The following is a 17461-nucleotide window of genomic DNA, read 5'->3' as shown; positions in this document are numbered from 1 at the left end:
TGCTATAAAAATGATATTTAACGGAACCGACATGCTTCTTTTTGGTTTGTATATCGCAGGGAAACCTTCTATTCGCAATTTTGCTTTATTTTCATGATTTATGCCAAAAATAATTCTTTCCCGTTTTCTAGTTTTTTGCGCCTGGTCCCACTGCTTTAATTTGATGTCTCCAATTGTTGGTCCACAAAAAAAAACACATTTGTATGATGTAGTTGAACAAGGACAAAAAAATATGATTTCAATTGATATTATATTTTTGGCCATTCTGTGCTTTAGGAAACTGGACACTTATTTGAACCGGGATCTACCTTACCATGATTTTCTAAAGAAATACAGCATGCAGCACGCGAAAAAAAAGAAAAACAGCACGCGAATCGTGCGATTCGCGTGCTGTCACCAAGCAGAAGTCAAAGAAATCAAGATGGCGACATAAACACGGCTGTAAGCTCTTCTCATCTTTTCATAACAAATCTCTCGTTTTTTTAATGAATTCTTCTTTAAAAATAAAATCAATATCACAGAAATGTTGGAAATGAAGTTGGACCCCACTCATGGTTTCAAATCGTCTCGTGTGTGAAGGATTCATATGCACCTGGTGCACGCGAATCTTTCACACCCTTTTTACTAAAATAACTATGACTTTACATCGTAGCTAAGCATTATATTTATTCTATGACACTTACCGAACCATATGGATCGTTTGTTGAATTCTCTTTGCTGTTTTTTTAATAAAATAAGAGCATTTTTCGTGATCTTCACGTAGATGCCTCTTGATCAGCGTTGATATCAACTTTTGCCTAAAGAGGGCGCGCGATATTATTTCAAAGCCGGTAGGCACTTAAGAACCAAGTTTGAAAGGATACTCGTAAAATTATCACTCTCGCCGATGAATATTCATTAGATCGTGGTCGTGCGTGTTCAATACACACTGAGTGCATGCATGCAGAGAGTTTGTAATACAAATTGTATCGAACACGCATGACCACGATCTAATGAATATTCATCGCGACAGTGACGTAATTTTACGAGTGTCCTTTCAAACTTGGTTCTTAAGTGCCTACCGTACCTTTGTTTACGGTCTTGCAAGCTAGCTGCATTCTAGGCGATCAGCATTATTTTCTTGCTCGTTCAATCCACTTTCATCATCATCTTGTCAAAAGATGGCGTACTTTACCAATAAGTATATACATGAGATGCAACCTGTTGATTTTTGGTACAATTTCCTATTATGCGCTGACGACTTGAATTGAGAATGTTCGATACGAAAAATTGCTTTTCGCTTGTTGTTTGTGTACTTTCCACCGCAGTATTAAGGACGGATCGAACGGAGTACCCTGGTTGAGACTTGGAGGTAAGCGATAAAAACACTTTTATAAACAATTTCCAATTCATTTTAAAAGAAACTTAGATTAGTAAAATAATAATACGATATTGGAGAAATACTGAAACGTTTGGCGTTTTTCATTCCCTCACATTCGTGTGATGAATGAAAACGTCAAAGTCCACTATGAAACCACATGCGTTGTGCGAGGTTAGTATTACTAACCTCGCATGTTGTGTGAGTGGTTGGACCCCAATGATGGGCCCCATGTACATGATTTAGGGCTAGATCTTTTAGAGGGAAAGTAGAATTCTCGGGGGCAAAAGTTTCTGGTTTTGTACCCGTATGTGGGGAAATATAGGTAAGAGTACCAGGCATTAGTGGGGAGTGACTCCATACGTACAGTATATAACTTTCACTCCCCAAAACGCCCCAGGCTAAGTGTAACTAGTTATGTTACTATTAGTTAGGCCTATAGCCTATAGTACATGTACAGTTATATCCCATTTTCAATTAAAAAAATGTTCAATAATTATTTCCAAAGATGTATCTTCGGTAAATATCATCGCATTTGTAGTACTCCTTTTTTACTTCTCTACATGTAGCTCACACTTTCAGATCTGCTTCCTCACTTCATTATCTTTTTACATTTTTTCTCTCATCGTAGGCCTACACATATTTTTTATCACATCATTCAGGCCACTAATAAAACTTAGGATTGTCCATGGTCATGGTCCTGAATTTATTTGTATCTGCAGCAAGGAAAATAAAACTAAACTGAATGATATGATGGAGATAATTATTTGTAAAAGCTTTATAAAACATGTATTCTTGACAATCGATTGATACCGGTATATTATTATTTAAAATATATAACTTGAAGTTAAAGTAATCAAATCTACCGCAAAGTTTGTTCTTGGTGATCATTAGCTTATTTTCCTTGTGGGACTTTCCTCCACCTCGCCGCCGTACTGGGCTGAGAGTGCAAGACTGTCTACATGTCTATGCATAAGAAGGGCACTTCGCTCAATCACAGCCGCACAGCTCAGAATCACGCACAGACAGTGCACGAAAATGAAACAAAATTGCACTTGTCTTCATGATATCTTCTGTTATTCTTGCAGTAATAGACAGCACATCTATCTCTGCCACTCATGATTAAGAAGAAAAGCAATATTAGATTCTGGAACAAATATGACTAGAGGCGTTTATTGAAGAAAGCAAAATGGTGGATGCGGGCGTCAATTGTAATGTATTTTGATACACAATGGAAATCATACCCTGTATTGTCTGCTGCTAATCATGGTTGTATCCGGACAATAGCGGCGCTATTCCTCCCTTTTCGATCCCATGATCCTTTGCATGAATCTATTCCCAATGGCATCAATTTATTTAGTCAGAAAAATAAATCCACTGTACTGTACTCTTTGAGACTAGACTAGTCGTAATATCGGCTTATAGAGTACTGAAGTGTGACATCATTAATTTTCTGATTTTGCATTTCAGCATTTTTGAAACCATATTTTGCTACAGCATGATGAAATACCCCCACTGCCAAAGTTTGGTGCGAATCGGTCCATGGAGGCCCAAGATTTGACCTCATGAAAACATAATTAGCACCATTGAAGTCTATGTATTCTTGGACTGGTTTCAAACTTTTAGCTCTTTTTTATCCAGTTTTATATGATTTGCTCAATTTTTCCTTCCTTATTTTTTGTACATTTTGTCACTTAGGAAGTACTAACCAGTAGACCAGTATCATGTCCTATCAAGGGACAACGCTGCCTTCTGTGGCGGCCATGTCCCAGAAGACGGAGGCCCCGAGCCAAGGGAGCAAACGAGAGGACTGGAGGAAGGCCAAGGAGTTAGAAGAGGCTCGTAAAGCTGGTACTGCTCCTGCTTTGGTCGATGAAGAGGGAAAGTAAGTACACTAGCCTTAAACAAAAAGTGATTGATCATAAAGTTGATTTGTATGCTCGATCGTTGCACATAGCTGTCAGTGTAACCAAGAGTAACAGTCAGCTTGATCATGAAACCCTATGCTTTATTATTCTGTAAGTACTCCATTTTATTTGGTAAGCTTTTGAAACATGAACTGCCTGCCACTTTATGCTCTCTGGAAAGTATGTCATAAACTCTCTATGCGACCTTGAAAAATCAGTGTCGTACATTTAAGCATCGGCAAATCCAAGGGCGGTATTCTGAACATCATCTTTTCTCAGTATTGTTATCTTTTTTCAGAGATATGAAAGAATCAGTCGTCTGGTGGTCAATGTTTTGAATTTGTCATCAAACTTGTCAATTTTTTTCCTCTTTTGTTTTGAGCGTGCACAGATTTTTTTCCCCCAGAATTCATAAATGCGCATGATGATAGAATTTTCGACAGGTTCCAACATTCATAAACTTTTTCATAATAAGTGCTTTGCTATCCTGGTTCCTTGCCCACTATATGTCAAGCACAAATTGATATGTATTTAGATTAGATTATGGTATATATTTCACACATCATTCATGACTGTTTCCTAAAATATAATTTCATGTTACAAGAATTTATCTCTTACATATTCCTTCCACTTTTTCCCATTTTTTCTCCTACTCTTCTAAAAATCCTTCTCAATTTTCTGTCTGTATAATTAAGCTTTACTAACATTCACAGTCGTGCAGTGCCCAGCTGCTGTACTGAGGATACACCCCATGTGTACATGTACATGTACCTGGGCATTTCTTTAGGTTAGAAGGGCCTTTACTGGTAACTAATGATATCGATTCACCCCTGGATTTCCAAATTAGGGGGAGGCACTGAAAAGAAAGTTCAGCACACATTAGTTGGCCACTATTTATAAAAAATATGTTAGAAAAAAAAATTAAAACTGACGCAGAAAGAAATAATAAATAGCTCATCACTCTAAAATCTAACCCTCTGCCTAAAAGTATATTTAAAGGTACAGGTGTAATGCCAGTTTTGGTAACGATATCAAAATGAGTTCGTACAGAATCCAATGAAATGACCACCAAAGTGTCTGTTTGTATAAAGAATATGTGCCAAATGATTCTGGAAGAAATTGTGTAAATGCTGAGAAATTAGCCAATAAGCACTGGATTCCGGTTAAGCGTCGGGCACGACATTCAAAGCAATAATAATACACTGTCCCACGCGCGCTTATCTGTGTTGGTGATCTTCAGTGTGAATATTTTTCAGCGTAGATTTCAAGATTTCACAAAGTTCAGTTTATTTGACTGTAGTGTACCAGATCTAGATCCTCGATGATATACTGACAATTAAGCCTGGTTTTACAGACTTTCTCATAAAATCAGTTTACTGCAACTACTGGCATTTCTCTTTAAATCAATCTGCTTCTCAAGAAGGAAAATGATTGAGATACTTCTGATAACAATTACTTTTTTTATTCTTCTCCTCTAGGGATATCAATCCACATATCCCACAATACATTGCAACAGTACCATGGTATGTGGGCTTTGACAAACCTACCCTCAAGCATCAGCGGCCTCAGAGAGTCAAGAAAGACGTGTCAGCCATTAGTTCCTGGTACAAGAAAGGTGTGCAGGAGGTAAGTTCTGTCAAAAACTTCTAAGCTATGTAGAAGGGGAAAGTCTGTACGCAGTACATTTACCTTATTAATTGAAAGGTTTATTTCCAATTCGTCCAATTGCCAACTTGTCTACTATCATTTTCGTCCACACACCATGTGGTCTACTTTCATTTAGTGTAATGCCATTCCGTTTCAGTTGGTCCAACAGCCATTTAGTTCATATACCATTTGGTCTAAGTATTGATTGTGCAAAATGAAGGAAAAGAAAATGGGTATTAGACCAACTGGTTATTAGACGAAATGGTGATACATGAACTACTGATTAGACGGAGTGATGATTGGACCAAATAGTTGTTAGACGAAATGCAGATTGTTGGAAATGCATTAGACGAAATGAAGGTAGACCATGTGGTTAGTGTACGAATAGGCAATTTACCATATATAATGGGGAACTATTCGGTGTGGGATGTTTGTTACAAAACCAAGGAAGGAAATTAATTTTAATGGGCTATCTTATTTTCCACTTTGGGGGCATTTACAGAATCTTGGGGCTATTTTTTTTTTTAATGTTTAGTACTACTTTATATGGGGTAACAGGAAATTGTGCAGTAATAGCAAGTAATATCATTATTCTGCCATAATCAGAATACTGATTTTCTGAGAGTTCTTGAATATTGTTTGTGGCAGATCTCCTGGCAATTCTAGAAAGAATGATCTCCCCAAACCATGCATTTTGGGGGGAATTTTAGGGGTGATTTGGGCTGTCATGAGAGCGAAATCGCCTGTTAACCTCATGAACATGTATTTCTTACGCTTCAAAAAACTACCACCGGATAATCTTTTGAGTCACACCTTTAATAATAAGAGGCCTTCAATTTCATTAGGGCAAGGCCACTTTTGAGAGAGGCACATTTTAATTATATATCAGTAGGCCTACAAATAAAAGTGGGAAAATTTAACAAGAGCCCCAAAAGATGTCCTATGCCAGCGAATGAGGCATTGAGACCAATCTGTATGGAATGATATGCACACTTTCAGTTTGTGTTTTTCCTGATTTTCCATGTGTAAATCAATGTTATGTTCCTTTGTTTTTATTTTGCAACAGGGGACCGTGTCTACGAAGTTTAGGAAAGGTGCGTGCGAGAACTGTGGCTCAATGACGCATAAGAAAAAGGACTGTGTCGAGGTAAGATTGGTCGTTCCAATTCAGCTATTGCAAGCACCCTCTTTTATAATATAATAATGTTTCTAAAAGTGCTTTACATTGCAATTATTATTACCCCGGTCATCTGATCCTTGCATGCCTACATACAGTTTTATGTCTTTTCTCCTCTCTGTGGGGAGCATTCCAAGAAGAGTTCCAAGACTTGGTTGCTAGGCATACTGCATTAGGCCTCAGCATCCTACCGGGTACCTACATGTACATTGTAACTCCCGCCCGGACCCCTTTACGTAAAAGTTACTATTAAAAGGTAACTTTGCCATCCATATATGGCAGCACTGATCAGCAGCCAGTCAAAATCTAGGATTCTATGCAAGTTCCCATTGCATGGCAAAGTTTTCATAATGGTAACTTTTATTCAACGGGTGCTCTTGTTGGGGAGTGGCAAAATATTCAATTCAATTCGTTTATTTTCAAAATATGGATTGATGCCTTGCCTAACGATGCAAGGTGAGATTCAAACACACGAACTTTTTGATTTCAAGGCAAGAGTCAGGGCCCGTATTCCATAAACGAGATAAGCATGCTTAAGTCAAAAATCTAAGCATTTTGTCTTATTTTTCTGTCTAAGATAAAACTCTTAGCCAAAACGCGTATTCCATAAAGAATTGGCTAAGAATTTTATCTTAGAATTTGGCTAAGAGGTTTTGCGCAACTAAGACAGATATAGGATGAATGGCTAAGTAACTTTTCTTAAAACTGCAGATTCTGTATTTCATAAATACAACATGGCTAAGAATTTAGCCCTAACTTTAAGACAGCTGTGAGTTGTCTTAATTGTATTACCTTCAAGGTAATTCAGCCAACAAAATTTTACAATTTATACCTATATTGCATTTCGAGCTCCTACTTCATTTTTTAAACCGATTTTCATGAAATTTTGAACACACATTGGTCTTAAGGTAAGGAGGTGGAAGATGTTTTTCTTTTTCAGAAATTGTGTTGCCATGGTAACAATATATTATGGCCAAAATTTTGCCGTTTAAAATACTTCTTTAATTTTCTACCAATTCTCATGAAAGTTAGCTCACACATTAGATTTGAGGAAAGATGTGCAAGACGCATTAATGCATGTGTCAGAATATGTGTTGCCATGGTAACGGTATATAATGGCAAAAATTATGTATAAATCTTACTACTTCCTCAGTTTTTAACCAATTTTCCTGAAATGTGGCACAAACATTAGTCTTGATGTGAAAATGTGCAAAACATATTTTATGCCTACATAAAAAATTTTGTTGCCATGGTAACAAAAAAAAAACCCCAAAATAAATGAAAATCTTGTGATTGAAATACGTTATCAGTTTTCAACTGGTCTATTCTCCTAAATACTTGGCATACACATTAGTCTTGAGTTGAAGCTGTCTAAGACATATTTTTGCCTGTATCAAAAATCGTGTTGCCATGGTAACGAAATATTATATAACGAAAATCTTGTAGTTCAAACTCTTTCATTTTTTCAACCAATGCTCATGAAATTTGGCACACACATCAGTCTTGAGTTGAAAATGTGCAAGAATATTTTTTGTCTGTATCAGAAATCGTGTTGCCACGGTAACAACATATTATATAATGAAATTCGGTGAAAATCTTGTGGCCTGAAACCCTTTTTAGTTTTCAACCAATTCTTTTAAAAGTTGGCTAACACATTGATTTTGAGGTAGGGGAAGGCGGGGTAAGTTGAGCATAGGGGCAAGTTGAGCCACCAGCCCCAGGCCAATAATGAATGAGTCAGACATTGTGGTGGTGTCATGTATTGATGACCCATAGTATAACCCCTAACCCCACCACATTGTTTCCAACTTTGAAACAAAAAGTAGTTTTTTAGAGGGAAAAATATGAATTTCAGCCAAAAAAGTAAAAAAGAGTGTGAAATAGATAAGTGCTTTATAAACACACACGTCTTTGAATATAATAAAGACATGATAACAACATTATTAGTCCAGGTATGGATCTTCATTCTTGTCATAGTCTTTTATATGATGGATGCATAATAAGTGTGTGGATACAAAATTATCGCACTAAGTTCGGACTGGGGTAAGTTGAGCCAAACAGCATGGGGCAAGTTGAGCCATGGTAATTCCTATGGTAATGTATCTTAAAAAACAAACAAACCATAAAAATCGATTGAAATGCAGGCTGAAAGGAGTAAATATACATGACTGCTCTTCTCCTTTTACAGGATGTTAGTATTTATAGAGAATTAGCAAGTGAAAAGACTTAAAACAAAAAACTGACATGCTGGTTCTCCCCCCATACATTTTGTACATAGTTTTTGTGGCTCAACTTACCCCAGAAGGTGGCTCAAACTTACCCCATATATGGGGCAAGTTGAGCCATTTGACATCGTTTTTTTCAAAGGTCACAATGACTTTCAGTGTGGGGACAGAAAGTTATATATAGGTGGAAAATATTTCAGAAGAATGAAATTTCAAGGCAAGGTACTTATTTCGACAAGATTATTAATCATATAAATTCTAACATGCAAAAAGCAAAAACTGTCACAACTTACCCCGCCTTCCCCTATAGATCTGCAAGACATAGTCTATATTGGAAAATTTGTTACGTGAACCAATTTTTCTGTGGCCGGTCGAGACAAGTATTTCCTAATAAAACCAATATTTCGCAATTGGTAGCGAACTGATCTACAAATAAAAGAAATGTGATTAGACATGTGAGAATCAAAAACTATACCGAGATTGCGACAAGAACTTGACAGATTTACAGTGAGGCCAGAAAATGAGATTGAGTCGATGTGGATTTTACTAAGATGTACCAGTACTTTGGAGCTAAAAAGAAATTCACATTTGGCTGGATTCAACTTAATGCTAGATCCCTAGCCTGCTTCCTTTTTCAGGCCTACTGTAAGATGAATAGATCTAGACTATCCTACATTTACTATTTTTTAGAACTAGAATCTATATTTTGATAGAGTCTACAAGTCTCTACTTTAGATCTCGACCTATAACTATTAACACCTAGATTGTTATAGTTCTACTTCTACTAGATCTAGATAGGGTCTAGCTTTTAGTCTTATTTTTCTTCTAGATCTAGGCCTACGTTAGAGATTCTAGATCAAACAGTAGACTAGTCTAACTAGATCAGCCAGTCCTAACGTTAGGGCTACCGGCTAGGCTAGAAATAGAATCTAGAATGAATAGAAGAAAGTATAGCCATAATACTATAGGCTGCCTAGACCTAAAGTAAATTTTTATATAAATGTAGGCCTAGGCCCAAGTCTAGACTGAGCTGTTGGTCTAGGCTTTACTTTAGGCCTGTTTTCTAGAAACCTAGATGTAAACAAACTCCCCAAAATATATAAATTAAGAACTCCTCCAAACAAACATATGGACCTAAAAGAGAAGTAGACCTAGGCCTAGATCTACTTAGAATCTACATAGGCCTAGATGTCTAGGTCAGGACTAGGCCTAGATCTAACTTTAGGCGTAGACCGTAGTTGGCAAGCAATGCATATGCCATAGCGATAGGCCTAGCAGTAGCACTGTAGACAGGAATAACCGTAGTTTCTGGGAATTTATTTAAAAGTTTCTGACATTTACTGTCATATCACATTGGTGAGATTAGGGTCTAGTCCAACGTAATGTTGTTAGACTGTCGAGTGTCGTACGGTACTCGTAGTTTAGCAGAAAAATCAAAATACAGTCGGAGACGGAGACAGAAGCTTTTGGTCTAGGGCTAGGCTAGGCCTAACTCTAAGTCAGATCTATTCTAGTCCTACATGTAAATCTATCCCTGTCCTAAGTAAGGCTAAGTCCTGAATGTTGTTCTAGGCCTAGACCAATACTAATATACCTAGGTCTATATGATGTATTATTATATAGCTTCAGTCTCGGTTGCTCCACTATGTCTATGGCATGCCACTACTAGACTAACAAAGTTACGTTTTGCAGCCTTCATAAAAACGTAAAAAAAGTAAAAAAAAAAACAATGTTTAATTCTCCTCCAAACAGACGGATATTATAGATCTAATTGGGCCTAGGCTAGATCTAGGCCTAATGTTAGACCCAAGACTAGTCTCAAAAGTTACAAAAGTTTTCTCTTAGGGGGCCTAGGTCTACTTAAACTGAAGTTAGAGTAAAGATGTCGAGAGGAATATATTCAATTTATATTTTAACAAACAATACATGAAAAGTAATATATGGGACTGATACACAAAAAAACTGTGCAAGTCACTCGGTTTGGGATTGAAATGTTTTGGTAATTAACAAAAATATAGATATGTTGAATTAAAAATTCTTACCATATATGTGTGATGAATGCTCTTCTCTTACTACAATAGTTGTAATTAGTTTCAATAAAATCCAAATTTTTAAGAAAAAACAACTTTAGTCACATTTTTGCAAGTTTGTTGCAGTGACCTCTGCAGCAATTTATCATTAAGAAGGTCACTGAAGGTCATAGAATTTGAGACTTTGGCTTAGCCATATCGCCTGACTTGAGACAAATGTCTTAAGTTTATGGAATATCGCTAGGGAAGATTTCTTAGACAAGCAAAATGCTAAGACAAATTGCTAAGACTTAAGCAAAAATCTTATCTCGTTTATGGAATACGGGCCCTTGACCACTACACCATGACACTCATAGAATTTTTCTGAAGACCGGGGGGGGGGAGTGTTTCACAAATAATAATTATTTATGAGCATTCGATTGTTCAGATCACTTTATGATGAGGACATCCTCCCATTGGCAATGCGACAAACATGTGTGATGTGACAATTGTACAACTCCCTAGAGCCACCAATTACTTTTACATATTTTACTTATATTTTCACTTTAATCAAGTCTATTTTAATCTTAATTATGGGGACATGTAATAGAGGTTTTCATAACAAAAATATGTATATCATGGACAAAGAGAACAGTTGCCTTTAACATGTGGAAGACTGGCTAATTTTGCTATAACACAATTCGGAGACCACTAGTCCACATCAAGCTCAGTCTTTATTAACAAGTTCAAAGGGATGTTGATGTTGGTTTGTTTTTCCTAATACAGAGACCGCGTAAAGTCGGCGCTAAATTTTCAGGGGAGGACCTTGCCCCGGATGAACACATGCAGCCCAAACTCCACTTTGACTACGATGGTAAGAGGGATCGATGGAACGGCTATAACCCTGAGGAACATGAAGCCGTCATTGAAGAGTACGCCAAGATGGAAGAGGTAGGTGTGATTATGGAGTGCTGCGTGAAATAACGGAAATGTTCGGAAAATGTTTTGATTTTATGAATATGATAGCGGGTTTGTCTTCACGGTAATCAGAGCCCAACCTCCAATTTTTAATATATTGGTAAGAGGGATCAATGGAATGGATATAACCCTGAGGAACATGAAGCCGTCATTGAAGAGTACGCCAAGATGGAAGAGGTAGATGTGAATATGGAGTGCTGCGTGATGTAAGGAAAATGTTAGAAATATGTTTTGATTTTATGAATATGATAGCAGGTTTTCCCTCATGGTAATCAGAACCCAACCTCCAATTTTAATATATTGGTAAGAGGGATCGATGGAAGGGCTATAACCCCGAGGAACATGAGGCTGTCATTGAAGAGTCCGCAAAGATGGAAGAGGTAAGTGTGATTATGGAGTGCTGTGTGATGAAAGGAAAACGTATAAGATATCGTGTTTGTCAGCTCGGCTTATCAGAGCACAAAATCCATTTTTATTATGATGGTGAGAAGGATCGATGAACAGATAATTTGAGGATCACAAACGTGTTATTGAGGAGTATGTTAAGATAGAAGAAGTACTTTTGACTATGGAATGGTATCATAATTATTTTCTTTCTCTTTTCTCACCCTAGGCCAAGAAGCAGCTGAAAGCGAAGAAACTCCAAAATGAAATGATATCAGGGGATCTGGAGAAAGAAAGGGTATGGAATTTTTAATTTTGTGTGTGCACCAATTGTTTTTTGTTATTTCAGATAGAAATATCACCCATGTTTGCCAATAGGTTATTATTGTTTGATTGTTCATCTACATGTGTAAAGCCCTCTTGATATTGCAATAGACCAGTTCGTAGTTACTTCATGGGCAATTTTGGTCAAATGACCTTTCATTTCTTTCATTATGATAGGCAGATTTCAAAGCAAGATATTACGTAAGCTGCCTGCCTTACATAGCAGGATGAAGAAATTGAATAGACCAGGTGACTAGAATAGCACACCAATGAACACTTGATGAAGGTATTTGTTGCATTCCTACTTTGAATGCATATCTTAGCATGTTGCACAATGTACTTAACAAACTGTGAAATACCAGTCGTTCGCGGAAGCATTGTTGTTTTTTGTGGATGTAAATGAAAACGACAATTCAAAAGAATATATGAATAATCAAGACATCAAAGTTGGTGCTTATCTCATTAGATTTTAAAGCACCATGTCACTTTAGTACAAATGACCTTCTTCTGATCATGCGTAGAATCTTTTGATCATGCCCAGAAAGGAACTACGAACTGGCTTATTCAAGGCATATGAGTATACAGGTCAACTCACAGGGATAAATACAGGTTACCCCCCCCCCCCCGTAAATGTATATGGCCAAACTTGCTATCTTTTTGCATTTTTCCCTTCATTTCCTTTTGTTTTTCAATACAATATGTGACCTACCAGCCCAAAAAACAACAATAAGTTGCTTTGGGAAGTTTCTCTGGAAATAGCCATATTGGTAATTTGTTCTTCGAAAAGCAAAAATATGAAAATTAGCCAGAAAGAGTCATTCTTCTGTTTAATACTGTCAAAATTTGAAGTTGTAGGATCGAATAGAATGATAAAAGGGTTCCTTAGAAACTTTCTTTTGGCAGTGCTTGGACATTTGAGATTGCAAAGTGTGTACATCTTATGCTTGAATGTACCCCCAAAATCAAACCTCGTTCTTGATGAATATCTTCTACTTTCAATCACATACTTTTGAGGCTTATTGTTGATCAATTTTAATGAGTTATGTACCATTTTACGGTATGGGGTATGCTTTATAGTGTGTGCCTTTTCCAGCGAAAAGACAATCGCAAATGAATTTCTGGTGACTTATTGTTGGTCTCAGGGTGGATGGTCACGGATGAACTGATCCTAGCTCTTATTTCATAGAAACAATTATATGTCAGGGATGTGAGAGTTCAGCTTTTATCTGATTTCAGATTTTTCGGGGATTTTGATTTTCAGCTTAATTTCAGCTTTTTTGTGGATTTCCTCTGTACAAAAAGAATGGGAGCTTGTTCTATTTCAGACTTTTTCACCACTCCAGCTTTTTTCAGATCTTTTCATTTGTGACCACTCACACCCCTGATATGTGTAAACTTAAAGGGAAATACTAGTTTTGGTAACGATATCAAAATGAGTTCGTACAGAATCCAATGAAATGACCACCAAAGTGTCTGTTTGTATAAATAAAACACATGTGCCAAAGGATTCTGGAAGAAATTGTGTAATTGCTGAGAAATCAGCAAATAAGCACGGGATTCGGGCCCGACGCCCTAAGCAATAATTATACATTGTCCCACGTGCGCTTATCTGTGTTGGGGATCTTCAGTGTGAACATTTTTCAGCGTCGATTTCAAGATTTCACAAAGTCCAGTTAATGTAACTGTACCAGATCTAGATCCTCGATGATATACTGACAATTAAGCCTTGTTTTACAGACTTTCTCATGAAATCAGTGTTAACTGCAACTACTGGAATTTCTCTTTAAGATTTCGGGTCTGATAAATACAATGTATTTGCTTCTTAAATTGTTATTCATTGTAAATTTACAGGATAGCGACGAAAGTGATGCAGATGAGGATAAATATGCTGATTCCTTTGACATGCCTGGAACCAATTTCGACAGTAAAAGGTATGAGAGCTACTTTAATCTTTTAATACTAATTCTGGGTATCGTAACACAAAGGTTAGCGATTGATCATACGCTTGATTATACATTGTAGTCAATGGAATCAATCGTTGAAAAATGTTCTACAATCATTGCTAGAAGGAGGGGGGTACATGTATTGGCCCCCCTTCAGATCTAGGCCATCGATCATAGGATCACAACAAAAAGTTTATTGATGTTAGGGAATGATGTAATCTATGCAGGTGCCTAGTGAAATTTCACTTCATTCCTATAATTGTTTATATGAATTAATGTATGCTGATTTTTGCTTGATATCATGCTCCTCAACCTACATGAAAAAAATATTTTAGTACCAAAATCGGTCTCTTCTGTACTGTATCATTTGCGCGGATTTCAGGAATTGCTGATCGGCTGTGGATTTCTTAAACAATGCGTGAAAATTTTGACACATTTAGTAATCAGTGCCAATATCCCTACAGCAAAGCTTTGCTATTGCAAACATCCTGTGTGCTTAAAATATGCACCTATATTTATGTACAAAAATAAGGTTGAGAAAGAACAGTTAGTGATTAAAAAAAGTCAGCTTGAATTTCACTTTTTTTTATTTCTCAAACAAAATCAGAGCCTAAAGTATTTCCTAACATAATTTCATCAATATTTTTTCACTCACTTTAATATTACAATGTATTTTCCTTGAAATTTGATTTTGTCATCTGATTGACTGTATGCACTGGTACGTTGGCAGCTATTTGCATACTCATTAATATTCATACATGTAAAGTCACATGACCAGAAGTTTTACAGGTGTACATGTAAGATTCTGTTCACAAAATTCAAAATTTCTTCACTTCAACCAACTTTTAAAAATGAACCTAAACCTAACAAATCACAACTTCTAAAGATTGCTTTTACAGATCAAACTTTGACGGTACATATATTTTCAGATCTAGAGGTACAAAAAATTAAATTTAAGCCACTTTTTTCACACTTTTATAACTGATTGTTATAGGGTCATATTTATGTACAAAGGACACGTCAGTATGAGGGCTTGAGGAGCGTTTTTTGGCACCATTTTTTTCTTCTCTGAAATGCTGTGTTTGGTACATCTTCCGATCGCGAATTCAACAACCCGCGAAAAGTTCTGTACGCAAAAATAACAACTTATACAGTATTTAATTTGATTTCTTGAGTATTTTTTTATCGCCTGCATAGCAGAGCAAGGCAAGGCGCCACTTTTCTGATGACGGTGGCGTCAATATTGAAATCTTTCACTGAGGTTTATTTTTTTAAATGTCATAAGTATATGGACCTGGTTCATGAACCTGAGGGTAATCAAGTATCACTAAACATTCTTTGTGACTTTAAGGTCACATGACCTAGGTCAAAGGTCATTGAGGGCCAATTATGTTGGGGGAATCAAAGCGAAATCTTGACCAAGTTTAAGTTTTGTTGAACTATCAAAACTTTGAAAGTATATGGATCTACATGTAGTTCATGAAACTTGAACATAAATCAAGTATCAGTGAACATCCTACATTTGTTTCAGGTCACACATCCAAAGTCAAAGTCGTGAAAGGTCAAAGAACTTTGGCCATATTTTTTACTTTTTTGGGGGGTGTATTTGTTGAATTGCCATTATAACTTTGAAAGTTTATGGATATAGTTCATGAAATGTGGACATAGGGGTAATCAAGTATCACTGACCTTCTTGCACAAGTCTTAGGTCACATGACCAAGGTCAAATGTCATTTAGGGTGAGCATAGTATTTTATATTATCATAGAATGGTAATGTTTTTGAATAATTATTGCAGTATTCTGTAGTCAGCATTTTTGCTATATTGAATCGTGTACTACATGCAAGACTGCCTGAGGTGCTCCACTTTTTCTTTTTCGAAAAAATATCTTGTCGACATTATATTGGTAAAAAATATCATCATATTAAAGGATTGTTGTTAATAAAAGCAATTACCATATAATTATCACTCATTTATGAATTTTGGGTAAAAACACTTTTTGGAGCAATCTTGGGACTGATATGCTCCTAATGTACATAGTGTTGCGTAATTTCATAAAATCATACCTGGACATCCGAAATTCGGTGACAAAAATTTCGCAAGACTTGAAAGTAATTAGCGAGTAGCATGGTCAAAAGATTCCTTGCAGTTAATTCATCACAACAACAAAAATTGGGGGGGGGGTGGGGGGCAGCATAATTGCACCCTCCCCCTTTGGGAGTATTAGGTTTAACTTTTAATATGAAATAAAAAGTTGTTTCTTAGGAAATCTTTATTATATTGATTACTACTTCTTGCCAAGTAGAAGTGGGCTTCTTCAATATAATGTGTTATATCCCTCTTACGAATATTCATGAGTATTCTAAATAAATGATTGGTCAATTCATGATCATGTGACAAAGTATAATTTCAATAGGAAAAACACATTGCTGCAAATAGCTCTGTAAAGTTTTCCTGTAGCTCAGTATATTTTTCAATATACTGTCATGGGCAGAACTGCGCATGCTGTTGCTTGATATTTTCTCTCAACGTTTAATTGCGCTTGCTCTCTGACTTGACCCAGATCATCAAAATTTGATCGTAAATAAAGTTTAATACATTTACAAGCTCTCGCTCAAATTAATACCGACAAATTGAAAAACAATGAAATTGGGTTCAGATTACAATGCAGAAAACATTATTCCGATGGCCATTCATACAGGATCCTTAAATTTTTAATAATTATATCTAACAAGCCTGCGCATATTCATTTACATTTTGATTGCAACTGCAGCAACGGCCAATGCAGCACAGCGGACTTATAATTAAGTGCAGTCGGGAAGAAGCCCCGCGCAGCCATGGCTGGGATTCGAACCCATGACCCTCTGTTTCAAAGTCCGGAAACTAATTCACTTGGCCACAACGCTCCAGTAAAAAAATAAAGTAATGTTTTTTAATTATATTTGTCTGATACAAATTGAAGCCAATATGTTATATATATTCATGAGAAATAAATCCAGCAATGGAGAATAAGCATGTAATTTTTAATGAAAACATGCAAACTAATTTTTAAGCAGAAATCCTTCAACCTATGAGATTTCCTCATGTGATCTGTGACCTACATATGGAATAATATTTTGGAGGAGAATCTGAAAGCTAATGGAATGCAGTGTAATTAATTATAGTTCACTAAAGTTAGAATGGTACATGTATCAGTGTACGAAGTTACCTGACAGTGCTGAAACCACTTATGATTATAGGATTAACCTGGAAATTCATAAGAAGTGCGCATTAGTGGGAAAGGAAATTCCTTCTTTATATTTAAAGTCATCTTCATCCATCCTGTCTTGGCATTTTGTGGGATGATGTTGATAATTTTTTTTCCATCCAAGATTTTCAGTGTTATAATTCTGAGGGTTATTGGAATTTTCGTTTTGCTTGTATGGGAGTACAGACCATGAGCATCACTATTTTTCTACCAACACAAGAAATATAATTACATGTATATTGTATTGGATTGCTCTGAATGGA

At 36.4% G+C, this 17461-nt stretch overlaps 1 protein-coding gene across 1 annotated transcript in view; it reads left to right on the top strand.

Moving 5' to 3' along the window:
- The window catches only part of LOC121425025 (pre-mRNA-splicing factor SLU7-like), a 44403-nt gene that overhangs the window by 79 nt on the left and 26863 nt on the right, over positions 1–17461 (top strand). The window contains exons 2-7 of the mRNA XM_041620959.1: positions 3056–3242; positions 4743–4890; positions 5978–6058; positions 11109–11273; positions 11914–11982; positions 13860–13939. Of these exons, the coding sequence (XP_041476893.1) occupies positions 3082–3242; positions 4743–4890; positions 5978–6058; positions 11109–11273; positions 11914–11982; positions 13860–13939 (704 nt within the window). The 5' untranslated portion in view covers positions 3056–3081. The remainder of the gene's footprint in view (positions 1–3055; positions 3243–4742; positions 4891–5977; positions 6059–11108; positions 11274–11913; positions 11983–13859; positions 13940–17461) is intronic.

The sequence above is a fragment of the Lytechinus variegatus genome, chromosome 12, assembly GCF_018143015.1.
Source record: "Lytechinus variegatus isolate NC3 chromosome 12, Lvar_3.0, whole genome shotgun sequence".
Lineage (NCBI taxonomy): Eukaryota > Metazoa > Echinodermata > Echinoidea > Temnopleuroida > Toxopneustidae > Lytechinus > Lytechinus variegatus.
The sequence above is the reverse complement of the archived record's forward strand: the minus strand, read 5'-3'. Positions and strand labels throughout refer to the sequence as shown.